Consider the following 27,853-nt stretch of genomic DNA (forward strand, 5'->3'; position numbering starts at 1 on the left):
TCTTTATTCATTACATAGTGGAATGTGTTGAGAACAATAAAACCTAAAAATTATCAACGTAAATCACAACTAATATCCCATGGAGGTCTGGAGTTGGAATGATGCTCAAAATCAAAGTGGAAAATTAAGTTACAGGCTGATCCAACTTCAGTGGAAATGCCTCAGGACAAGGAAATGATGCTTAGTAGTGTGTGTTGCCTCCACGTGCCTGTATGACCTTCCTACAATGCCTGGGCATGCTCCTGATGAGGCCACGAATGGTCTCTGGAGGGATCTTCTCCCAGACCTGGACTAAAGCATCCGCCAACTCCTGGACAGTCTGTGGTGCAACGTGATGTTGGTGGATGGTGCGAGACATGATGTCCCAGATGTGTTTGATCGGATTCAGGTCTGGGGACGGTCGGGCCAGTCCATAGCTTCAATGACTTCATCTTGCAAGAACTGCTCACACACTCCAGGCACATGATGTCTGGCATTGTCCTGCATTAGGAGGAACCCAGGGCCAACCGCACCAGCATATGGTCTCACAAGGGGTCTGAGGATCTTATCTCGGTACCTAATGGCAGTCAGGCTACCTCTGGCTAGCACATGGAGGGCTGTGCGGCCCTCCAAAGAAATGCCACCCCACACCATTACTGACCCACTGCCAAACCGGTCTTGCTGAAGGATGATGTGCAGGCATCAGATCACTCTCCACGGCATCTCTAGACTGTCACATCTGTCACATGTGCTCAGTGTGAACCTGCATTCATCTGTGAAGAGCACAGTGCGTGGTGAATTTGCCAATCCTGGTGTTCTGTGGCAAATGTCAAGCGGCCTGCACGGTGTTGGGCTGTGAGCACAACCCCCATCTGTGGACGTCGGGCATTCAGACCATCCTCATGCAAACAGTTTCTAACCATTTGTGCAGACATATGCACATTTGTGGCCTGCTGGAGGTCATTTTGTAGGGCTCTGGCAGTGCTCCTCCTCTTCCTCATTGCAGAAAGGTAGAGGTAGTGGTCCTGCTGCTGGGTTGTTGCCCTCCTACGGCCCCCTCCACATCTCTTGGTGTACTGGCCTTTCTCCTGATAGTGCCTCCAGCCTCTGGACACTACGCTGACAGACACAGCAAACCTTCTTGCCTCAGCTCCCATTGATGTGCCATCCTGGATGAGCTGCACTACCTGAGCCACTTGTGTAGGTTGTAGAGTGTGTCTCATGCTACCACGAATGTGAAAGCACAAACAACATTCAAAAGAGACCAAAATATCAGCCAGAAAGAATTGGTACTGAGATGTGGTCTGTGGTCCCCATCTGCAGAACCACTGCTTAATTGAGGGTGTCTTGATAATTGCCAATAATTTCCATCTGTTGTCTATTCCATTTGCACAACAGCATGTGAAATTGATTGTCAAACAGTTTTGCTTCCCAAGTGGACAGTTTTATTTCACAGACGTTTGATTTACTTGGAGTTATATTCTGTTGTTTAAGTGTTCCCTTTATTTTTTTGAGCAGTGTATATACAGGGTGGGCCATGTATATGGATAAACCTAAATAAAATGGGAATGGTTGGAGATATCAACTTCCTGTTTGTGGCACATTAGTATATGGGAGGGGGAAAACTTTTCAAGATCGGTGATGACAGGATCATGGGGTGCATTAAAAGAGGTCTGGATACACATGATGAGAGCATTATACTGCCTCTGTACAAATCCCTAGTTAGACCGCACATGGAGTACTGTGTCCAGTTTTGGGCACCGGTGCTCAGGAAGGATATAATGGAACTAGAGAGAGTACAAAGGAGGGCAACAAAATTAATAAAGGGGATGGGAGAACTACAATACCCAGATAGATTAGCGAAATTAGGATTATTTAGTCTAGAAAAAAGACGACTGAGGGGCGATCTAATAACCATGTATAAGTATATAAGGGGACAATACAAATATCTCGCTGAGGATCTGTTTATACCAAGGAAGGTGACGGGCACAAGGGGGCATTCTTTGCGTCTGGAGGAGAGAAGGTTTTTCCACCAACATAGAAGAGGATTCTTTACTGTTAGGGCAGTGAGAATCTGGAATTGCTTGCCTGAGGAGGTGGTGATGGCGAACTCAGTCGAGGGGTTCAAGAGAGGCCTGGATGTCTTCCTGGAGCAGAACAATATTGTATCATACAATTAGGTTCTGTAGAAGGACGTAGATCTGGGGATTTATTATGATGGAATATAGGCTGAACTGGATGGACAAATGTCTTTTTTCGGCCTTACTAACTATGTTACTATGTTACTATGTTACTATGGTGGCTATTTTGAAGTCGGCCATTTTGGATCCAACTTTATTTTTTACAATGGGAAGAGGGTCATGTGACACATCAAACTTATTGAGAATTTTGCAAATTCAGCGCGCTGATCTGGCATCAGTCGAACATCCCTTCAGCGGATATTAGCTACTCACAAATGGCACCCTTACAAAATCCAGCGGCTTCAGCATCTCAACGATAATGACCCAGATCGACACTCTGAATTTGCAGAATGGGCAAAACAAAAATTGGAACAGAACCCTCAGTTTACACAGAACATTATGTTCAGTGATGAGGCAAACCTTTTTGGGTGGGCCATTTATATGGATACACCTAAATAACATGGGAATGGTGACGGTTTTCTTGCGTCGGGTGTCTTGCATTGAAATCTGCTGCAATGATCCGGGTACTGCCTTCACCAGACATCAACACAATTTCTATCAGCTCCTCACCTGTTAACCTCTGCGACATGTCAATGGCTGTAAACGAAGAGAAACTTGTAAATAACTCATGAAAGAATAAAGTTACATTAAAACCAAGCACACCATTGTTTTTCTTGTTAAATTTTCAATAAGTTTGATGTCACATGACCATCTTCCCATTGGAAAAAATAACGTTGGATCCAATATGGCCAATTTCAAAATGGCCGCCATGGTTACCACCCATCTTGAAAAGTTTTCCCTTTCCCATATACTAATGTGCCACAAACAGGAAGTTGATCTCACCAATCAATCCCATTTTATTTAGGTGTATCCATATACATGGCCCACCCTGTACGTACAGTGTAAATACAGATAGGTATATACTAATACTAGCTATTGAACCCGTTCTACGCCCGGGTGGCGAGCATTTATATTGGTATATGGTCTCCATCCTGGTATGTGCTGCTCCATCCTGCGTCCCCATCCTGTCATGTGCTGCTCCATCCTGCGCGCCCATTCTGTCATGTGCTGCTCCATCCTGCGTCCCCATCCTGTCATGTGCTGCTCCCATCCTGCGTCCCCATCCTGTCATGTGCCGCACCATCCTGCGTCCCCATCCTGTCATGTGCTGCACCCATCCTGCGCCCCCATCCTGCCATGTGTTGCACCCATCTTGCGCCCCCATTCTGTCATGTGTTGCACCCAACCTGCGCCCCCATTCTGTCATGTGCTGCTCCCATCCTGCGCCCCCATTCTGACATGTGCTGCACCCATCCTGCACCTCCATTATGACATGTTCTGCACCCATCCTGCGCCCCCATCCTGTCATGTGCTGCTCCCATCCTGTTCCGTTCTGTCATGTTCTGCTCCCATCCTGCGCCCCTGTTCTGTCATGTGCTGCTCCCATCCTGCGCCTGTTCTGTCATGTGCTGCTTCCATCCTGCACCCCCGTTCTGTCATGTGCTGCCCCCATCCTGCGCCCATTCTGACATGTGCTGCTTCCATCCTGCACCCCCGTTCTGTCATGTGCTGCCCTATTCTGTCATGTGCTGCTCCCATCCTGCGCCCCCATTCTGACATGTGCTGCACCCATCCTGCGCCTCCATTCTGACATGTTCTGCACCCATCCTGCGCCCCCATCCTGTCATGTGCTGTTCCCATCCTGTGCCCCCGTTCTGTCATGTGCTGCTCCCATCCTGTGCCCCTGTTCTGTCATGTGCTGCTCCCATCCTGCGCCCGTTCTGTTATGTGCTGCTTCCATCCTGCACCCCCCTTCTGTCATGTGCTGCCCCCATCCTGCGCCCGTTCTGTCATGTGCTGCTTCCATCCTGCACCCCCGTTCTGTCATGTGCTGCCCTATTCCGTCATGTGCTGCTCCCATCCTGCTCCCCCGTTCTGTCATGTGCTGCTTCCATCCTGCACCACCATTCTTTAATTTGCTTCTCCCATCCAGATGCCCCATACGCTGCTCCATTATGGTTGATGGCCCCCATAAGATGCTCCATAGTATATGCCCCCGTACACTGCTCCATTATGGTTGATGGCCCCCATAAGATGCTCCATAGTATATGCCCCCGTACACTGCTCCATTATGGTTTATGGCCCCCATAAGATGCTCCATAGTATATGCCCCCGTACACTGCTCCATTATGGTTGATGGCCCCCATAAGATGCTCCATAGTATATGCCCCGTACACTGCTCCATTATGGTTTATGGCCCCCATAAGATGCTCCATAGTGTATGCCCCCTGTACACTGCTCCATAAAGGTTTATGGCCCCCATAAGATGCTCCATAGTGTATGCCCCCGTACACTGCTCCATAAAGGTTTATGGCCCCCATAAGACGCTCCAGTGTGTATGCCCCGTACACTGCTCCATAAAGGTTTATGGCCCCCATAAGACGCTCCAGTGTGTATGCCCCCGTACAGTGCTCCATAAAGGTTTATGGCCCCCATAAGACGCTCCAGTGTGTATGCCCCCGTACACTGCTCCATTATGGTTTATGGCCCCCATAAGATGCTCCATAATATATGCCCCCGTACACTGCTCCATTATGGTTTATGGCCCCCATAAGACGCTCCAGTGTGTATGCCCCCGTACACTGCTCCATTATGGTTTATGGCCCCCATAAGATGCTCCATAATATATGCCCCCGTACACTGCTCCATTATGGTTTATGGCCCCCATAAGATGCTCCATAATATATGCCCCCGTACACTGCTCCATTATGGTTTATGGTCCCCATAAGACGCTCCAGTGTGTATGCCCCCGTACACTGCTCCATTATGGTTTATGGCCCCCATAAGATGCTCCATAATATATGCCCCCGTACACTGCTCCATTATGGTTTATGGCCCCCATAAGATGCTCCATAATATATGCCCCCGTACACTGCTCCATTATTGTTGATGGCCCCCATAAGATGCTCCATTGTATATGGCCCGTATGCTGCTGCGAAATATAAAAAAAAAAAAACATACTCACCTATCGTCACTGGGCGCTGAGTGCTGGGGGGCCTGAGCAGGCGGGGACACCGGCGCGCTGTGGGGGTCAGGTGCCGGTATCGCCGCTAGCTCAGGCCCCCCAGCACTTGCTATATTCACCTGTCCCCCGTTCCAGCGCTGCGCGCCGCCATCTTCCAGCTCCTCTGGCTGTGACTGTTCAGTCAGAGGGCGGCGCCGGCGCGCATTAAGCGCATCATCGCGCCCTCTGAACTGTGAACGTCACAGCAGAGGATCGGGACACGGAGCCGCACGCAGCGCTGGAACGGGGGACAGGTGAATATACTTACCCTCTTGGCGCGTCCTCGGTCCCTGCCTCTCCGGTGGAGATCGCGGTGTGCGTTCAGTGTTTACGCACACCGCGATCTCCTGGGAGCGTCACTGTGGGGGCCAGACTGCGCCGGCGCTTGCGCTTGCGCAGTCTATAAAGGCTTCGGACAGAGTGACGCTCCCAGCGTTATATTATAGATATGTTATATACTACAGTGCAGACACAGATAGGTATATACTAATATATGCTCTATACTACAGTGCAGATACAGATAGGTATATACTACAGTACAGATAGACATATAATAATACATGATATATAATATTTTAGAAATATTGCTCTAGATTGGGAATATTGTATTCGGTAGGGTCCAATTTGAGACCTTCATGAATTAGCTAAAAAGGAGGGTGGCTACAAGAAGGCCCTCATTTTACTTGCTATTAGCAGAAATATACTTGGCACTTAGAGAGGATCTGACCAGTCCTTCGCCTCCGCCTGGCCGACCAGTCACTACTTATTACCGTGCAATGTAATAGTGAGCAGTGTGACAATTAATTACTCACTATTTCTCACTAATTAGAGACAAGCTCATTGAGTGACCGAAGCTGTGTATCTACATCTTTCCTTTCTACAATATAGCCAGAATGACCTACATGCATAGAGATCAGTGCCAGATCTGCTACATCTCTACTTATGGTTCCAGGCGGAGTGTCGGTTCAATAGTGCATTGTATTTAGAACTACTGTACTCACTTGGTTGATGACTATCGATTTGAGATTATTAAAGGGGGTGTCCAGGTTTAGGAAAATGACTTCTTTGTCCCCAAAACAGCACCACTCCTGTCTGTAGGTTGTGTGTAGTATTGCAGCTTAGTCCTATTTATGTTTAAGAAAGCTGAGTTTCAGTTATAGCCCCCATGGGCAGTTAAGGACAAATAGCAGCCATGTTTTTCTAATTATGTACAACCCAATTAAATCAAAAGTTAGTTATTGATTAAATGCTCAGTGGTTTATGACAGAGAAAAGAAAGAATATTTTTTTTTGTCCTGTGAAATATTAACTCTTTTCAGAATAATGATCTGCCGATCGACCTATGTCCCTTTTCTAACTGTGGCCAGCCGGGTATTTTCCCTTAGAAAACCCATGAAAACACAAAATAAGCATATATTCTATAGTAAGTAAATAAGTACATAGTAATGTTACATGTAAATAACACAGGGTACTTAGTTAACATTACTTTGATCAAAAAAGCATCATACCCATCCACTGCAACAAGGTGTACCCCAATTGGGATAGTCGTATTCTGTCTCTAGTACTAAAACCTTACCTTGTGACCTCAATGTAGATAAAGAAAGTGCAGGACCCAGGCCTGACAGGGGAGTGGCTCACAGGATCCTCTGGGGCGTGTCTTTAGGCTGCTCTGCATTATTACCCTGTGAGCCACGCCCAATTGTAAAGACTATAAAATTTAGTACTAAATAAAAAAGTCTCTGGGACCATATGACGGATTTACAAAGAACAAAAAATGCAATACTCAGGGGAGCAGCGTGAATAAAAATAAGAGCAAAAACTGGCTATTTTTGACCTGATGACAGCTCCTCTTTAAATGGTGGTTGGAATACATTTGGAAGGGATTCTTCTGCTCAATGCCAATTGAGAGGTCTTCAACCAGTGCCTCTCCAGATGTTGCAAGAATAGACTTTCAAGCCTGTGGTTGTCATGATATGCTGGGAGTTGTAGTGTAGAAACGGATGGAGATCTACACAATGGAAACCACGACCTATAATAACCTGATGGCAGTGGAGTTAAGATTGACTTGTATCATCCTCCAGAAACTGAACAAAATGACAAAAAAAACAAAAATATACTGATTTTTTTCTTTCTTTTTTTTTGAGAGCTAAATTGGTAGTTAGTCCTTGCTATGAATCATCCAGACCAGGGCGCTGAAGGCCCCTCTTGATGGTGCAGGACATCAGGTATTCGCCCCCTTTCCCACCTGTTTTCCAGGTGCCCTTCTATAGCGGCTGGTACATCTACCATGAGATAATTGCATCCACTTTGCAGTAGGAGATTTCATTTTTCCATATGCTCTTGTTCCTGTCAAAATTGTGTTTTAATACCTTGAAATATTAATGACCATTCAGCAAAACGCGAGATGTCCTGCTCGTTACATAACCAGACTAAGTGTGTCCCAATTAATGGTTCTTCATTCTGGGCCCAGGAACGGTTTCCGGTATGATTCCTCTTTGGTTAGCCATGCATGTATGAGGTTAGCCCCAGTCCCCAGGAGCCTATAAAATGTCCTGTACTTTTATTTTATGTATTTATGCTGCATTGTGTGAATGATGCCTTACTTCTGCAGTCTTATGTTATGATTAACTGGGTGGCATATGTCCTAAGCTTGTGTGTGAGGCTGGGCCACATTATGGCCACTTTATCACATTAAGAAGCTGCTCCAAAATCCTTTTCAAAAACACTTGGAAGACTCTTTGATTTTGAAATGAGGAGTCTTTTTAGAATTTTTTTTTTACCCGAAAAGGTGAATGGCAATTCTTTTGAAGTGTATCCTTATGGTATCTGCTCAAAATTAAGCACTGGACAATCAAAAGGCTGCAAAAGCTCTTCCAAAGCTCCTGAAATTCCCTTCCGGAAAATAGAAGATCCTCCTAGAACGTCCCCAAAAAGTTGGATTTGGGATTTTGTGTAATCATAACCTAAGACGTACCTTGGTGAAGACTGCAGTGGGCACAGTGTTATCTGTGCGCCTCCCTTGAGGAAGTTGGGTTCTCTGATGTGGATATGTTGGGACCATACGGAGGAGCCTAAGATGGAGAAATACGGCTGAGGCAGGAGAGCAGGGTCTGAGGCTGAGACTGACACAACGGCTTGGTCTGAGTGGACAGGATGTCTAGTATAGAGCTGCGAGTAGTAGACATGAAGAGATGGCAAACACAAAATCTCAAATACAGATACCATATTATATTAGAAGAGACAGTCACGAGGTCATCAACCAGGACTAAAATAGATAGTATCCGATGGAGCTCCCAAGCAACATGTATCTACCAAAAATTGGAGCATATAACCACCAAAGAAAAAGGTATCATAAAAAATACACTTTTACTTCAAAATCAGTTATGATACATAATAGATATAAATCACAGAGTAATCATTTAGAAGCAGAGCAATTGACTACAGCGAGACCGCGACGTCATCGGGTCATTTTGTAATGTATTACTGGGAACGCCAGCTGCCGGGAGCATCGGTATCGCTGCGCAGGACACCGAAAGGTGAGAATATTGTGATTTTTTAAATATTTTTTTTTATTTTTAACATTGTAGCTTGTTACTATTGATGCTGCATGGGCAGCATCAATAGTAAAAAAGAGAGAGAGAGCGAGCGAGCGAGCGAGAATTTCCCTGACTGGAAATTCTTCCTCGCATGCTCAATTTCAAAAGACGAAACCCGTCGATGGATTCCTGCTTTTGACAGTCAGTGACGGATCCTGCGCCCATAGGCTTCCATTATAGCCAACGTCAGGCAGCGCAGGATCTGTCGCTGAGCGATTTTCCGACGTACAGAAAAAACGTTTCTCTGTGCGTTGTCCTCACCCGATGGCCAGCAATTTTCCGACGGATCCAGTGCACGACGGATGAAACGAATGGCCATCCGTCACAATCCATCGCTAATGCAAGTCTATGAGAAAAAAACAGGATGCAGCAGAAAAATTTGCTGGATCCTGTTCTTTCAAAAATCGACAGATTTCAACGGGAGCTCAAAGACGTAGGTGTGAGAGAGGCCTAAGCTGCCCTTCTGTGCTGCGCTATGTGTAGGTACCAAGTTCCTTCTGTCTATACTCACTGTTTCTGTGGGGTCCTCCGACCGTTTCACCCCGGTCCTTAGAGTGTCCGCCAACGCAAAGAGCTGCCACACACTGACGCTGCTTATCGTCCTTTGCTGTACGGACCTGCTGTTGAGGATGGCCAGGCTTGACTCTTCCTTTTACTGAACTGCTGATATGTCCTGGGCCTATAGCCCATGTGGACCCTTTGGGTGCTCCCGCCCTACTGACCTGTTCCAACAACTATTCCCTGTCTTACCAAGCAGCAGCCCCTCCTATGTAATTAACCCTATGCTAACTCTATCCACTAACTGTAAATTGTGTATACTAGGATGCCCCCATCTAGTGGTAAATCCTACCCACTATACTTACCCTATGCAATGTAAACAATATACATTTAACACTGATGATAATACACCAAACGATGTAGCAGTACCAATTGAATAGACAATGGTATATATATATATATATATATATACACACACATTAAAGAAAAAAGTAGCATCATCCTTCACTTTCTTACATGTCCACCCTTGCAGACCGTTAACAAGAAGTCGTTTATTATAAGGCCTTTCAAGATCTCTGGCGTACGGGCAATTCCATCTTTCCTAAAGTCATCGGCTCTCTATATAACCCAAGTAAATATTTATATATAGAGATGGACAGAGAGACAGAGAGGATATGGAAGTTATCAGTTTATTAACAGCATATGGTCGGGTCATGTGTTTCCCTATTATCTGCCATTTGTTTCCCAGGGTTCAGAAGGAAACGTTTCCTGTTTGCTCCGTGATGTCGCTGGTGTATTGTGGGGCTCCATACGGATGGTATCGTTTACGTTTAGGAATGGGGACAGGGATTTTATTTCTTGATTTGTAGCCAGTAACTTGTAAAATTGCTGATAACAGAGAACAATAGGATGATTTAGCTGTATAGTTTATGAAAATTAGATGGACCTTAAACGTTATCTCTTTTGGAGTGGACCTGTCACTTGTCGTACCATTGTAATTTTTGTTTTATACCCTATGTAAATGCCGCTGTTCTCCTGAATCCGATGCTGTTTTTCTTTTGTTCCTGCGCCTCTCCATTCCTGAGATATGGCCACTTCTTCCTTGTATAGAAATCTAGACTTTTAAGCCAACTGGGTGTGATATTCAAGATGACAGCCATGGAGAAAAGTCAAGAACCACTCCCACTTGGCTAACAAGACTATACTTATATAAAGAGTGGAGGAGGCCGCATCGCAGGAAAGGAGAGGGGCAGGAACAAAAGAAAAACAACGCCAGATTCAGGAGAACAGCGGAATTTACACCAGGTAAAAAATACATATTTATGGCAAATGACAGGTCCCAATTAAGGTTTAATTGATACTGTCCAAGTCATATATCTATGTTTATAGATATATGTGTATTTATTGGTGTGTGTATACAGTTGTGCTCAAAAGTTTACATACCCCAAAAGAATTTCTGCTTTCGTGGCCTTTTTTCATATAATATGAATGATAACACCAAAACTTTTTCTCCACTCATAGTTATTGGTTGGGTGAAGCCAAATATTGTCAAACTACTGTATTTTCTTTTTTAAAATCATAATGACATCCCGTAATATCCAAATGACCGTGATCAAAAGTTCACATACCCCGGTGATTTTGGCCAGATAACATGCATAGAAGTTGACACAAATGGGTTTGAATGGCTACTAAAGGTAACATCCTCACCTGTGACCCGTTTGCTTGTAATCACTGTGTGTGCATAAAAGCTGAGGGAGTTTCTGGGATCCAGACAGACTCTTGCATCTTTCATCCAGCCACTGATGTTTCTGGATTGTGAGTCAAGGGGAAAGCAAAAGAATTGTCAATGGATTTACGGGAAAAAGTAGTTGAACTGTATAAAACAGGAAAGGGATACAAAAAGATATCCAAGGAATTGATAATGCCAGTCAGCAGAGTACAAACTGTGATTAACAAATGGAAAGTCAGGGGCTCTGTAAAAACAAAACCACGGTCAGGTAGACCAACAAAAATGTCATCCACAACTGCAAGGAAAATTGTTCGGGATGCAAAGAAGAACCCACAAATAACATCAGCTGAAATACTGGATGCTCTGAAAACTAGCGATGTGGCTGGTTCAAGATGCACAATAAGGAGGCACTTGAAGAAAAAAGGGCTGCATGGTCAAGTTGCCAGAAGAAAGCCATTACTGCCCAAATGCCACAAAGTATCTCTCCTACAATACGCAAAACAGCACAGAGACAAGCCTCAAAACTTCTGGAACAAGGTAATTTGGAGTGATGAGACCAGATTTGAACTTTTTGGTCACAACCATAAACGTTATATTTGAAGAGAGGTCAACAAGGCCTATGATGAAATCAACACCATTCCTACTGCAAGGAATGCAGGTAGATTGCTGATGTTTTGGGGATGTATGGATGTATGAGCTACAAAGGCATAGGAAACTTGGTCATAATTGAAAGAAGGATGAATGCAGCACATTATCAGTAAATACTGGAGGCAAATTTGCACTCATCAGCCCAAAAGCTGCGCATGGGACGTACTTGGACGTTTCAACACAATAACGATCCAAAACATCCAAAACACAAGGCCAAGTCAACCTGTCATTGGCTACAGCAGAACAAAGTGAAGGTTCTTTAGTGGCCATCTCAGTCTCCTGACCTCAATATCATTGAGCCACTCTGGGGAGATCTAAAGCACGCAGTTTATGCTAGACAGCCCAGGAACTTACAGGAACTGGAGGCTTTAATCCAAGAAGAGTGGGCAGCTTTACCATCTGAGAAAATAAAGAACTTCATCCACAACTGCCACAAAAGACTTCAAGCTTTCATTGACGTTAGAGAGGGCAATACATGGTATTAAGAAATGGGGCATGTGAAATTTTGATCAGGGTCATTTGGATGTTTTGGGTTGTCATTATGATTTAAAAAGAGAAAACACAGTAGTTTGATAATAAATGACTTCACCCAACCACTGACCGTAGAGAAAACGTTTTGGTGTTATCATTCATATTATCTTAAAAAATGCCAAGAAAGCAGAAATTCTACTGGGGTATGTAAACTTTTGAGCACAACTGTATACATATAGCAATTTATGTAATTAATTGGCTGTGGCTTCTAAGTTCTACTTAGAAAGTCACTGTCGTCTTAATTTTTATTTCATAAATCACATGAAAATACACATGAAAATAAGTACACATGAAAGTACACATGAAAATAAGAAACACTGTAATAAATCTAATCAGGGAAATCTGCTTCGTTCGCCTCCTGGACTGATTTTTCACTCTCAATTCTTAGGTAAAATTTGTGTTCAGTGAATACAGACGTTCACATAACTGAGATAGGAGATAACAGTTGGTGCTTTTAAACTTCTATGGAAGGGGAGAAGCTACAGGCCGACACAGACATTCTACTGGAAGTTTTTCATAGAACTTTATGAGCACCAACTGCAATATCATTTCCCAGTAATAGTAACATAGTAACATAGTAACATAGTTAGTAAGGCCGAAAAAAGACATTTGTCCATCCAGTTCAGCCTATATTCCATCATAATAAATCCCCAGATCTACGTCCTTCTACAGAACCTAATTGTATGATACAATATTGTTCTGCTCCAGGAAGACATCCAGGCCTCTCTTGAACCCCTCGACTGAGTTCGCCATCACCACCTCCTCAGGCAAGCAATTCCAGATTCTCACTGCCCTAACAGTAAAGAATCCTCTTCTATGTTGGTGGAAAAACCTTCTCTCCTCCAGACGCAAAGAATGCCCCCTTGTGCCCGTCACCTTCCTTGGTATAAACAGATCCTCAGCGAGATATTTGTATTGTCCCCTTATATACTTATACATGGTTATTAGATCGCCCCTCAGTCGTCTTTTTTCTAGACTAAATAATCCTAATTTCGCTAATCTATCTGGGTATTGTAGTTCTCCCATCCCCTTTATTAATTTTGTTGCCCTCCTTTGTACTCTCTCTAGTTCCATTATATCCTTCCTGAGCACCGGTGCCCAAAACTGGACACAGTACTCCATGTGCGGTCTAACTAGGGATTTGTACAGAGGCATTATAATGCTCTCATCATGTGTATCCAGACCTCTTTTAATGCACCCCATGATCCTGTTTGCCTTGGCAGCTGCTGCCTGGCACTGGCTGCTCCAGGTAAGTTTATCATTAACTAGGATCCCCAAGTCCTTCTCCCTGTCAGATTTACCCAGTGGTTTCCCGTTCAGTGTGTAATGGTGACATTGATTCCTTCTTCCCATGTGTATAACCTTACATTTATCATTGTTAAACCTCATCTGCCACCTTTCAGCCCAAGATTCCAACTTATCCAGATCCATCTGTAGCAGAATACTATCTTCTCTTGTATTAACTGCTTTACATAGTTTTGTATCATCTGCAAATATCGATATTTTACTGTGTAAACCTTCTACCAGATCATTAATGAATATGTTGAAGAGAACAGGTCCCAATACTGACCCCTGCGGTACCCCACTGGTCACAGGGACCCAGTTAGAGACTATACCATTTATAACCACCCTCTGCTTTCTATCACTAAGCCAGTTACTAACCCATTTACACACATTTTCCCCCAGACCAAGCATTCTCATTTTGTGTACCAACCTCTTGTGCGGCACGGTATCAAACGCTTTGGAAAAATCGAGGAAAGTATGTACTCACTGAATGCAGATTTTACCATGAATTGAAAATGTTGAGAATGAAGGATCAGTCCAGGAGGAGAAAGAAGCAGATTTTTCTGATAAGGTGTGTTACAAAGTGTCTTATTGACTCATGGAAAATAAATAAGTAAATACAAGGACGGTTGCTCCTTAATCTCCATATTACCCTTAGGGACAACTCCTTTTCAGGCAGGTTTATTGCTCCTACAAGACGCAGGCAATAAAGGGTTGCCTTCTGATGATAGGTTTCTTTGTCATTTCCTTTACGCAGGTTTCCAGTCACACTGAGTTACGGCCATGCCTCTCGGGAAAAATGGAAAAAAGAAAATTGAAGACATCAATATGGTGTACAACATCAAGGAGAAGCTGGGAGCGTGAGTATCATTTAGTTCTACAAGACTGGGCTTCCTCCTTATTGCATCTTTGTGGCAAGGTGTCTTCTTTGTCCTTAGACATATGAGAAGACGCCAAACAATGGTCTTAAAAAATGGCACAAATACTTGTAATAACAGTAGAAAACATGAAGATTTTTTTTTTCATTTTTTTGACAGTAATTGTCCACTGTGTGAGATAAGTACATATTTTATTTTTATTTTTTAAAAACATTTTCAAGGTTTGGCAATATCCTGATATTCTGATTTGTTTTGTGGCTGAGACTTCTTCTCAGATTATGATATTTGATGACCCACTGTCACTTTTGCAAGTAGAGATGAGCCAATTGATTTGTAGGACCATGGCCATTATTCTGTGATCGCTGGACCGGAGCCTTGCGCATCGCCTTCTTCCTGATGACATCCCTTTCAACTCTTTTGGTTAGCCAGTCTGGTGCTACACCATGCATGTATCATGCTGCAACAATGACGTTGAACCAGGCCGGCTAACTAAAAGAAGAGCCGCAGATGCCGTCAGAATGGAGGTGGTATCGCAGGGCTAGGCCAAGGAATACCGTCATAAGGGACGTCGCATACATGGGAGGATGGACGCACCCTAGAAGAAGCTTGGTTCCTTGGTGCTTGCACTTTGAAAGTGACTTTGCAGGTCCTAAAGTTCAGACTATGTGACCACATGGATGGATGGTTGACTGGATGGCATGAGGAGATGGACTGGTTGGCAGGTGCGTGCAGCCTATAAACGTAGGGGTGCTGGGTGTTGGAATCGGATTCTTTGTAGGCAAAATGCATGGTGGAACACAATGTAATAAATAAAAGAATGCTAAGTGCCAGCAAGTCTCTTCCTAAAGTTCAATGGTATTGACTATGTGGATGGTGGAAAGGTATCAATGGAGGTCCTAGGACTGTGGTCCCCAACCTGTGGCTGTTGGAAAACCACAACTCACAGTTGACTCTTGGTATAGAGAAACTCATCAGCTTGTATTGTGGCCAAAAGCCGGACCAGAGTTCTAAGTTCTCACCGTCCTCCTCAATTATTTTTCTTCCTCTAGACTTATGAAATATTCATTTTTATAATTGGGTTTCATTATGATACAGTATATATGAAGACTGGCAGCACTTTCCATAATCAATGTCCTCTGAATCTGAAGATGCCTATAAATACTGACTGTTCCTCGTGTGATTGGTGACATCAAAGGCGTATTGATCAAAATGCTGCCCGAAAACAAAACCGTTGACATATCTGGTTTCTCCTCCAATAATTACATCTATTTATCATTGTCACAATGGCCACTACATTGAGAAATAGATATGAAAATAACCTAGAAGCTTATAAATATGCTGGAAGCATGTGACCCCTCAAGGCTGCCCAATGTCTATTTACCCTCTTCAGAGCATGCGAGGAAACAGGATTGTATGAAGGGCTATTTTTTTTTTCTTTTGGTTATCGATCAAAGGTGTCTAGATGCAACTCGCGCCTTCCCAAAATGAATCGTCTGCAATGAGGTCCAAGCAATCTAAGAGATAGATAAAGGGAGTCTGTCTCCCCCAAAATGTATTTTAAAAAGCTATAGAGTGATAAAGGGACTTAGCACCTATAAAAATCATACTGAAACTGTACCGCTTCATAATACAATGCCTGCAAAAATAAATTTCAAATCAAATGCAAATGAGGGGCTTCGGTGAACCTTGGCGTAGCCTTGAGCCTGGTGCACCATTTACGCCCCCTCATTATGCATGTTTGGGACATACCCAGTTTATGATTGACTGCACTTGCTTCCCAGAGCAAGCCTTTCCTGTACTCAGCCCTTATACAAGTAAGCACTAGTGTATATGGCGGGTAACAGTGACAATATTATGACACAGCAATGCAAGTGATACAATATCTAAGCAACATTCTATCACACACCGTTATTCTTATCTAGCGGTTAAACGACTGTTAATGCCTTTATGTCTCAATTTCACGATCGTCACTCACAGCACTAGACCGTCCCCATCGTACTCTCTATACAGCTGTACTCTCCAGCGTTACTCTAGGAGTGCTGAACGCTTATGGAGGAAAACTCACACACCAGAAGACTTCATGCACTTCAAATTTATGTTAAGGACCTATAACTCTGCCCTTCACCTCGCCAAACAGACCTACTTCACCAACCTGATCTCCTCACTATCCAACATCCCCAAGAAACTTTTTGACACCTTTCACTCCCTCCTCAGGCCAAAAGCACAAGACCCTATCACAGACATTTGTGCTGATGACCTGGCCTCCCACTTTATAGAAAAAATAGACAATATCCGTCAGGAAATCCGCTCCCAGACATCAAGTGCAATGACTGCCATCCCTCCCTGCATCTCCCCTGGCTCACTCTCCATATTCAATCCCATCACAGAATAAGTAGTCTCCAAGCTGCTCTCCTCTTCTCGTCCGACTACATGCACCACCGACCCCATTCCCTCACACCTCCTCCAGTCTCTCTCTCCAGTCGTCACTACTCACCTAACTACAATTTTTAATCTCTCCCTCTCCTCTGGCATTTTCCCCTCCTCCTTCAAACACTCTATCATTACTCCATTACTAAAAAAAATCTACCCTCGATCCACCCTGCACAAATAACTACAGACCGGTCTCCAATCTCCCCTTCATCTAAAAACTCTTGGAGCGCCTGATCTACTCCCGCCTTACCCGTTACCTCTCCACTCATTCCCTCCTAGATACTTCACAGTTTCCGCCCCCTACATTCGATAGAAACTGCACTCATCAAAGTGACCAATGACCTTCTGACAGCAAAATGTAACGGTGACCACTCTCTGCTCATTCTCCTCGACCTTTCTGCAGCTTTTGACACTGTTGACCACCCTCTCCTACTCTCTAGGCTCCAGTCACTAGGCATTTTGGCGGTGCATTGAACAGCAAGGCGGATTGCTGCAGAGGGGAAAAAATTTTTTTTTAAATCTCCAGCTTAGCGAATGTGAGCGAGCTGAGTGTGACCTGAGCGTAAGTGTGAACGGCGATAAAGGTACCTTCACACATAACGATATCGTTAACGATATCGTTGCTTTTTGTGATGTAGCAACGATATCGTTAAAGGGAACCTGTCACCTGAATTTGGCGGGACTGGTTTTGGGTCATATGGGCGGAGTTTTCGGGTGTTTGATTCACTCTTTCCTTACCCGCTGGCTGCATGCTGGCTGCAATATTGGATTGAAGTTCATTCTCTGTCCTCCATAGTACACGCCTGCACAAGGCAAGATTGATTTGCACAGGCATGTACTATGGAGGACAGAGAATGAACTTCAATCCAATATTGCAGCCAGCATGCAGCCAGCGGGTAAGGAAAGGGTGAATCAAACACCCGAAAACTCCGCCCATATGACCCAAAACCAGTCCCGCCAAATTCAGGTGACAGAGTCCCTTTAAGGAAATCGTTATGTGTGACAGCGACCAACGATCAGGCCCCTGCTGGGAGATCGTTGGTCGCTGAGGAAAGTCCAGAACTTTATTTCATCGCTGGAACTGGACTCCCTGCAGACATCGCTGGATCGGCGTGTGTGACACCGATCCAGCGATGTCTTCACTGGTAACCAGGGTAAACATCGGGTTACTAAGCGCAGGGCCGATGTTTACCCTGGTTACCAGCGTAAAAGTAAAAAAACAAACACTACATACTTACCTACCGCTGTCTGTCCCTGGTGCTGTGCTTCTCTGCACTCCTCCTGCACTGGCTGTGAGCGTCGGTCAGCCGGAAAGCAGAGCGGTGACGTCACCGCTCTGCTTTCCGGCCGTTGTGCTCACAGTCAGTGCAGGAGGAGTGCAGAGAAGCACAGCGCCGGGGACAGACAGCGGTAGGTAAGTATGTAGTGTTTGTTTTTTTTACTTTTACGCTGGTAACCAGGGTAAACATCGGGTTACTAAGCGTGGCCCTGCGCTTAGTAACCCGATGTTTACCCTGGTTACCCGGGGACTTCGGGATCGTTGGTCGCTGGAGAGCTGTCTGTGTCTGTGACATCGTTGTCGGTATCGCTGCAGCGTCGCTGAGTGTGAAGGTACCTTTAGTGTGACTTGTGATTCAGTGAAGAGGTATTTGGAAAGCCTTTAACAAATACCTGTGTGAATTGGTGTGAGTTGCTGAATTGGGAGTAGCTATATTCACAAGGGGTTAACTTAGGGTGGGGGCTCATAATTAAGGGTTTATAAGGGGCAGCTGGTTGGGACTCAAGTCCTTTTTGGAGGTGCATTGAACAGCAAGGTGGATTGCTGCAGAGGGGAAAAAGAAAAAAAATCTTTAAATCTCCAGCTTAGCGAGTGTGAACGAGCTGAGTGTGACCTGAGTGTAAGTGTGAACGGCGGTAAGTGTGACTTGTGATTCAGTGACTTTGGATTCAGGGAGTTTCCAAGGGAGGAATTACTGAATTGCTGTCTGTATTTTATTAATACTTTGTATTTATTTTTATGTAATGTTTCTGTCTGGCGCAATCCCCATTAGGAAATGTGCTCCACTCTTGTTAATGCCATCCAGTGCACATCTTGCCACATGTATGCAGTCCTTGAGCAGCCGGTCGAGGGTGCATACTGCTGTGCAAAATGTGAACACATTGTGCATTTGGAAGCCCAGATTCTGAATGTAAATGTGCAGCTGGCAACACTGAGATCCATAGACAATATGGAGAGGAGTCTTCTGCTCACTGAGCAGACGCTCAATGGGATAGATGAGGGGGGATGGTAGGATGGAGCTGCAGAACGATGAAGTAGCAAGCTGGGTGACAGTTAGGAAGCGGGGTAGAGGGAAGAGTGCCAGGGAGGCTAGTCCTGATCTGGCAAACCTCAATAAGTTTGCTAAGTTGGCAGATGAGGGGGGTGCCAGTACAGGGGTAGCACTGCTGCAGCCAGGCATGTCCTCTGAAAGCCGGAGGAGTGACTGCTCCAGTAAGGAGGGAAATAGGAGAGCAGGGCAGGCCAGACAGGTGCTGGTAGTGGGGGACTCAATTATTAGGAGAACAGAAAGGGCAATTTCTCACAAAGACAGGGATCGTCGGACGGTATGCTGCCTACCTGGAGCTCGAGTCCGACACATCGCTGATGGGGTGGACAGATTTCTGGGAGGGGCTGGTGAGGACCCAGTGGTCATGGTGCACATTGGCACAAATGACAAAGTTAGAGGTAGCTGGAAAGTCCTTAAAGACGATTTCAGGGAATTAGGCTGCAAGCTGAAAGTAAGGACCTCCAACGTGGTATTTTCCGAAATACTGCCTATACCACGTGCCACACCAGAGAGGCAACGGGAGATTAGGGAGGTTAATAAGTGGCTCAAGAATTGGTGTAGGAAGGAGGGGTTTGGGTTCCTGCAGAACTGGGCCGACTTCATGGCTAAATAGGGCTGTAAGGGGCGCAATAAGTGACAAAAATAAAGCATTTAGAGAATTAAAGGAAATAGGTAGTGAGGAGGCATTAAATAAATACAGAAAATTAAATAAAGTATGTAAAAAGCAAATCAAGGCAGCAAAGATTGAGACAGAGAGACTCATTGCCAGAGAGAGTAAAAATAATCCCAAAACATTCTTTAACTACGTAAATAGTAAGAAACTAAAAAATGATAGTGTTGGCCCCCTTAAAAATAGTCTGGGTGAAATGGTGAATGAGGATGAGGAAAAAGGCAATATGCTAAATGACTTTTTTTCATCAGTATTTACAAAAGAAAATCCCATGACAGACAATATGATCAGTGATAAAAATTCCCCATTAAGTGTCACCTGCTTAACCCAGCAAGAAGTACGGCGGCGTCTAAAAATCACTAAAATTGACAAATCTCCAGGCCCGGATGGGATACACCCTCGAGTACTGCAGGAATTAAGCACAGTCATTGATGGACCATTATTTTTAATCTTTAAAGACTCCATAATAACAGGGTCTGTACCACAGGACTGGCGTATAGCAAATGTGGTGCCAATATTCAAAAAGGGGACAAAAACTGAACTCGGTAATTATAGGCTAGTAAGCTTAACCTCTACTGTGGGTAAAATCCTGGAGGGCATTCTAAGGGATGCTATTCTGGAGTATCTGAGGAGGAATAACCTCATGACCCAGTATCAGCAAGGGTTTAATAGGGTACGTTCATGTCAGACTAATTTGATCAGCTTCTATGAAGAGGTAAGTTCCGGATTGGACCAAGGGAACCCAGTGGATGTAGTGTATATGGACTTTTCAAAAGCTTTTGATACGGTGCCACACAAAAGGTTGATACATAAAATGAGAATATTGGGGATAGGGGAAAATGTGTAAGTTGGTTGAGAGCTGGCTCAGGGATAGGAAACAAAGGGTGTTTATTAATGGAGCACACTCGGACTGGGTAGCGGTTAGCAGTGGGGTACCACAGGGGTCACTATTGGGCCCTCTTCTTTTTAACATATTTATTAATTACCTTGTAGAAGGCATTCAGAGTAGAATTTCAATATTTGCAGATGACACTAAACTCTGCAGGGTAATCAATACAGAGGAGGACAATTTTATATTACAGGATGATTTATATAAACTAGAAGCTTGGGCTGATAAATGGCAAATGAGCTTTAATAGGGATAAATGTAAGGTCATGCACTTGGGTAGAAGTAATAAGATGTATAACTATGTGCTTAATTCTAAAACTCTGGGCAAAACCGTCAATGAAAAAGACCTGGGAGTATGGGTGGATGACAAACTCATATTCAGTGGCCAGTGTCAGGCAGCTGCTACAAAGGCAAATTAAATAATGGGATGCATTAAAAGAGGCATAGATGCTCATGAGGAGAACATAATTTTACCTCTATACAAGTCACTAGTTCGACCACACTTAGAATACTGTGCACAGTTCTGGTCTCCGGTGTATAAGAAAGACATAGCTGAACTGGAGCGGGTGCAGAGAAGAGCGACCAAGGTTATTAGAGGACTGGGGGGTTTGCAATACCAAGATAGGTTATTACACTTGGGGCTATTTAGTTTGGAGAAACGAAGACTAAGGGGTGATCTTATTTTAATGTATAAATATATGAGGGGACAGTACAAAGACCTTTCTGATGATCTTTTTAATCATAGACCTGAGACAGGGACAAGGGGGTATCCTCTACATCTGGAGGAAAGAAGGTTTAAGCATAATAACAGATGCGGGTTCTTTACTGTAAGAGCAGTGAGACTATGGAACTCTCTGCCGTATGATGTTGTAATGAGTGATTCATTACTTAAATTTAAGAGGGGACTGGATGCCTTTCTGAAAAAGTATAATGTTACAGGGTATATATACTAGATTCCTTGATAGGGCGTTGATCCAGAGAACTAGTCTGATTGCCGTATGTGGAGTCGGGAAGGAATTTTTTTCCCCAATGTGGAGCTTAGTCTTTGCCACATGGTTTTTTTTGCCTTCCTCTGGATCAACATTTTAGGGCATGGTAGGTTAGGCTATGGGTTGAACTAGATGGACTTAAAGTCTTCCTTCAACCTTAATTACTATGTAACTATTAAGGACACTGCTCTCTCCTGCTTCTCCTCCTACCTTTCTGACTGCTCCTTCGGTGTTCTGTTCTCTGGCTCCACTTCATCTCCTCTTCCTCTCACTGTCGGGGTACCTCAGGGCTCAGTCCTTGGCCCCCTTCTCTTCTCCCTCTACACAGCCCCAATTGGACAGACCATCAGCAGATTTGGCTTTCAGTACCATCTTTATGCTGATGACACACAACTATGCACGTCAGCCCCTGACCTTACCCCCGCTGTACTACAGAACACCACTGACTGTCTGTCTGCAGTCTCCAACATGTTCGCTCTCTATCTGAAACTCAACCTCTCCAAAACTGAACTTCTTCTGCTCCCGCCTTCTACTATCCTCCCTAAATCTGACATTTCCCTCTCCGTGGGTGGCACCATAATAACACTCCGGCAGCAGGCGAGCTGTCTGGGTGTAATGTTTGACTCCGATCTCTTCTTTACCTCCCACATACAATCTCTTGCCTGCTCGTGCCGCTTACACCTAAAGAACATCTCTAGAATCCGCCCTTTTCTCACCATGGAGACAACAAAAACCCTCACTGTCGCCCTGATCCACTCCCGCCTGGACTACTGCAACGCTCTACTAATTGGCCTCCCCCTCACTCGACTTTCCCCTCTCCAGTCTATCCTTAATGCAGCAGCCAGGGTCGTCCATCTGGCTAATCGTTACTCGGATGCGTCCTCTCTTCGCCAGTCGTTACACTGGCTGCCCATTCATTACAGGATACAATTCAAAGTACTTGTTCTCGCCCACAAAGCTCTCCACAGTGCGGCACCCCCTTACATCTCCTCGCTCATTCCTGTTTATCGGCCTAACAGACCACTGCGCTCTGCAAATGACTTTCGACTAACCTCTGCACTAATCCGTACCTCCCACTCCCGACTACAAGACTTCTCCCGTGCTGCGCCAATCCTCTGGAATGCTCTACCCCAAGATATTAGGACCATCCACAACTTGCATAGTTTTAGGTGCTCGCTCAAAACACATTTGCTCAGAGCGGCCTATCACGTTCACTAATCAAAGTCATTTTATGTTTGTGTGCGTGTAGCCCATTCACTATCTCCATCTACCCCCCACTCCCTGAAGATGTCTGGACCTTCGCTGTAAATACATCATTGTAAATACACACCTGTGCTTTGTATCTCCCCCACCTCATTGTAGATTGTAAGCTCTCACGAGCAGGGTTGGCTTATTTTGCTTTATTGTATTGTTAACGTTGTTACTTATGACTGTTGTGTTTGAAACTGCTAAACTGTAAAGCGCTGCGGAATATGTTGGCGCTATATAAATAAAGATTATTATTATTATTATTATTATTAAACACCTCTGATCGTTACACTGGCCCTAGCCAGGGTCACCGGCATTTCCCGGCAGGCGGCAAGTCCTAGATATGCGAGTCACTGGGTATACTGTTGTGAATTCTGTGGCAGAGCTCCCTCCTGTGGTCACAAGTGGTACTTCGGCTGATTCTCTCTGTGAGCTTCTGTTGGTGGAGGGAAGTGGTATTGCGGCTTCTGAGTTTCCTCCCTCAGGTGATCTGGTGAGGTCGTTAGGTGCTTCTCTACTTAACTCCACCTAATGCTTTGATCCTGGCTTCCTGTCAATGTTCCAGTGTTGGACTTGCTTTTCCCTGGATCATTCCTGTGGCCTGCTGCTCTGCATAGCTAAGTTCTTCTTTGCTATTTGTTTGCTATTTTTTCTGTCCAGCTTGTCTAATTTGTTGCTGGAAGCTCTGGGACGCAAAGGGTTTACCTCCGTGCCGTTAGTTCGGTACGGAGGGTCTTTTTGCCCCCTTTGCGTGGTGTTCTTTAGGGTTTTGTGTAGACCGCAAAGTTACCTTTTCTATCCTCGATCTGTTAAGAAAGTCGGGCCTCACTTTGCTGAATCTATTTCATCTCTACGTTTGTCTTTTCATCTTAACTCACAGTCATTATATGTGGGGGGCTGCCTTTTCCTTTGGGGTATTTCTCTGAGGCAAGGTAGGCTTATTTTCTATCTTCAGGCTAGTTAGTTTCTCAGGCTGTGCCGAGTTGCATAGGCAGAGTTAGGCGCAATCCATGGCTGCCTCTAGTGTTGTTTGGAGAGGATTAGGGATTGCAGTCTGCAGAGTTCCCACGTCTCAGAGCTCGTTCTATGATTTTGGGTTATTGTCAGATCACTGTATGTGCTCTGACCGCTATGTCCATTGTAGTACTGAATTGCCTTTCATAACAGTATACAGTGTGCTTGTTGCACTGGCCATCTCAGTTCCCTGAAGCACGACCCCAGCCCACACTGTACATCTACACTGGAAGGAACGGTCCTCTGCGACAGCCGTATAGTCGCCCAAGCCTGTTTTGAATCTGGTCACGGGCTTTTGGTGCTGCTTGCAGATCTTCTACTTGTGCTGCTTACGGACTTCTACTGGTGCTGCTTTCATATTTCTACTGGTGTTACTTACGGACTTCTACTGGTGCTGATTACGGACTGCTACTGGCGTTGATTACAGACTTCTACCAGTGCTACTTACAGACTTCTACTGGTGCTGCTTACGGACTTCTACTGGTGCTGATTACAGACTTCTGCTGGTGCTGATCACGGACTGCTACTGGCGTTGATTACGGACTTCTACTAGTGCTACTTACGGACTCCTAAAGGTGCTGCTTATGGACTTCTACTTGTGCTGATTACAGACTTCTGCTGGTGCTGATTACGGACTGCTACTGGCGTTGATTACGGACTTCTACTAGTGCTACTTACGGACTTCTATTGGTGCTGCTTATGGACTTCTACTGGTGCTGATTAGACTTCTGCTGGTGCTGATTACGGACTGCTACTGGCATTGATTACGGACTACTACTAGTGTTGCTTACGGACTTCTATTAGCACTACTTATGGACTTCTACTGGTGCTGCTTATGGACTTCTACTGGCTAATGGACCATTACTGGCGCTGGTCTCAGGCTTTTACTGGTGCGGTGCACAGATATTCCTTACAGCTCAGGCCTTCTCCGACATCTGACCGCTCTCAGACCATTCTGTGGCGATGGTGGCTATAAGCCCACCTAACAGCCACATGACCTGTCCATGTACAGGTTCTGGCGCCGACTGCCTCTTTTCGGCCCAGCCTTTTATAATTCGTATCTGTCACTTGACCTGGTGTCGTCTTTAAGCTCCTCCTGTGGGAACATGGCTTCCCACAAATAGGTTCCTACTACTGTAATTCATTCTTTCTTTACTTTTTACTTTTGCCTTTGACCAACAGATGGCAGTGTTCATTAGCAATTACTCAGCTAGGCGTCAACTTCAACTGTATTCTTCACTCTTGTCCACTACCTTACACACATGCGCACTGACACTGCCTAAGCTCAGCCTCACGCGTATACAGGGTCATTTTGGGTGACCACACAATGGGCAGGCATGTTCTTCTCCCTGGCTCTTCTCTGTGAATTCTGCTCACCAAGAAGCATATTGAGTAGTGTCAGGAGAGAAGAGCCATAAAGAAGAACATGCCTGCCCGCTGTGGGTGCGCCAGCAGTGATACTGTGTATGTATGTGACCAGGCTTATGCAGTGTCAGTGTGCATCCCACACATGAAGGCCGAGTTGAGGAAGCGCTTGATATAGTAAGAGAGCTTTGTCAGTTAGAAGCAGGAAAATTGTCACTCATCAAAGCCCCCTCATTTGCATTCAAAATAAATGTTATTTTCTCAGATACAGTCCTAGTGAGATTTTTATAGGGAGGGCATGTCCCATACATCACTGAGCAACTTGGTTAAAATGCATTTCTGGGGATGATAGACTCCCTTTAAATTAAGCTTGCATGCCAAGGCCGGTTTCACGCGTCCTGAGATATCTTTGTGACACATCCGTGTGGCAAACGTGTGCCACATCAGTACCACAAGGACGGCCGCGGGGAAGCAGTGCTACAGTGAGCGCTGTTCCCCTGCGTGTGGTGCTGAAGCCAGTTGGCATTATTCTCCCCTGCTCGGCCGGAGAGCAGGGGAGAATGAATGAAAGAAAAAAACGACGTGGGGTCCCCCCTAGTTTATTAACCAACCAGAGAAAACTCACAGGTGCGGCCTGCTGTTCTCACGCTGGTAAGGGGCCATGGATTTGGGCCCTCCAGCCTAAAAATAGCAGCCCGCAGCTGCCCAGAAAGGGCGCATCTATTAGATGCACCAATTCTGGAGCTTTGCCCGATTCTTCCCACTTGCCCTGTAGAGGTGGCAAGTGGGGTAATGAGGGGTTAATGTCACCTTCCTATTGTAAGGTGACATTAAGCCGGCTTAGTAATGGAGAGGTGTCAATAAGACACCTCTCCATTACTAATCCTATAGTTGTTAAAGGGTTAATTAAACAGCACACAGGAAGAAAAAAGTCTTTTAATGAAATCAAACAATAAACACAGTTTTGCCATCTTTATTAGTCTGCCATTCCAAGCGAATCTCCTGTAAAAAAGTCAAAATAAAAAAACAACAATATACCCATACCTGTCCAGCGTACAGTCAGTCCCGTACCATAATCCATGTCTGGGGAATGTACAGTTTACAACCGGGAGCAGTGCTAATGCGACCGCTCCTGGGTGTAAACTACTGGGGAATGAATGAGAAGCTGCGGGCGCAGGCTCAGTAACTAGCGGTGACGTCATCGGTCAAAGCTCCAGAATTGGCGCATCTAATAGATGCGCCTTTTCTGGGCAGCTGCGGGCTGCTGTTTTTATGCTGGGGGGCCTATATCCATGGCCCCTTACCAGCCTGAGAATAGCAGCCCACACCTGTGAGGTTTGTGTGGTTGGTTAATAAACTAGGGGGGACCCCAAGTCATTTTTTTCTTTCATTCATTCTCCCCTGATCGTTGGCAGAGCAGGGAGAATAATGACAGCCGGCTTCAACACAACACGCTGGGGAACAGCAGATTTCAGTAGCGCTGCTTCCCCCACTGCTGTCCATGCACACGGTGGACAGTGTACACTGTTCTCCGTGTGCACCTGTGTGGCACTTTTTGCGGCCCGTGTGTCCGGGTAAAAACGGACATGTCTGTGTGTTTTGCACACGGACATACGGTCCGTCAAAACATGCTGACATGCGCATAGACCCATTCATTTGAATGGGTCTACGTGTGTCAGTGTCTCCGGTACATGAGAAAACTGTCACTACACGTACCGGAGGCACTGACGTGTGAAAGAGACCTAAGATGGAGGGGATCAGGAGAGTCTGGATGGAGCCCTGTGTTCAATGCCCGAGGTTTAATGGCCTAAGTAAGGGTATCACAGTCAACAGCAGTTATCAATGTTTCTAAGAACTGTAAAGGGGGATATACTGAACTGAAAATTAAGTAGAAGCTTTAACGAAGACCTGATCTTTGGATTTGCGATTTGCATCTAAGTGCAGAAAGTTTATGCACTAGGTAAAATGCCAGCTAGTCCTCTGGTCATCAGGCTACATATTAAAATTCCAGAACGAGTCGTTTCCAGACCTGTGTATGCCACGGCCAAGTGTGTAATAATAGGGGATGCTGGAGTAGCGGCAGCATCCAGGCCCTGCTGCCGTAGGATGCCCGATCGCCCTCCGGCCACATAAGACACCTGAATTATAAATGGCTAATGGTACACAAGTTTGGTGGATGGGGGCTGTTGCAGATTTCATATTGGAGCGTCTGGTTACTCTTCTGCCAAGGCTATCTAGCAGCCATGTAACTGCAAACATCAGAATATTTGTAGGTTTCCAGGTACTCTCCAATTTACTCATGATTCATATCCGTCTACAGTATCTAGATAAAAAATGTGCAGCTCAACGGAAAGGTTTAGTGCAGAGGGAACGTCTCTTGTCCTGGGCAAGGGATACACGAGAGATTAGAGGGTGTTTGAGCCCTGAAGACTGAATGACAATGGTTGGAACATGCTGCGAGGGACAGGAGCAGGGAGAGGTCCACTCGCTCATTTCACACAGCGCTGTCACACACGCTCTCATGTTGTCCGTCACT

The 27,853-nt window shown here is 45.1% G+C and overlaps 1 protein-coding gene across 1 annotated transcript in view; it reads left to right on the forward strand.

Annotated features, from left to right (window-relative positions):
- PNCK (pregnancy up-regulated nonubiquitous CaM kinase) overlaps nucleotides 1-27,853 on the forward strand; it is a 97,205-nt gene that overhangs the window by 23,396 nt on the left and 45,956 nt on the right. Inside the window, exon 2 of the mRNA XM_069748296.1 lies at nucleotides 14,266-14,368. Coding sequence (XP_069604397.1) covers nucleotides 14,292-14,368 — 77 coding nt within the window. The 5' untranslated portion in view covers nucleotides 14,266-14,291. The remainder of the gene's footprint in view (nucleotides 1-14,265; nucleotides 14,369-27,853) is intronic.

Source organism: Ranitomeya imitator, chromosome 2 (assembly GCF_032444005.1).
Source record: "Ranitomeya imitator isolate aRanImi1 chromosome 2, aRanImi1.pri, whole genome shotgun sequence".
In the NCBI taxonomy this organism is placed as follows: domain Eukaryota; kingdom Metazoa; phylum Chordata; class Amphibia; order Anura; family Dendrobatidae; genus Ranitomeya; species Ranitomeya imitator.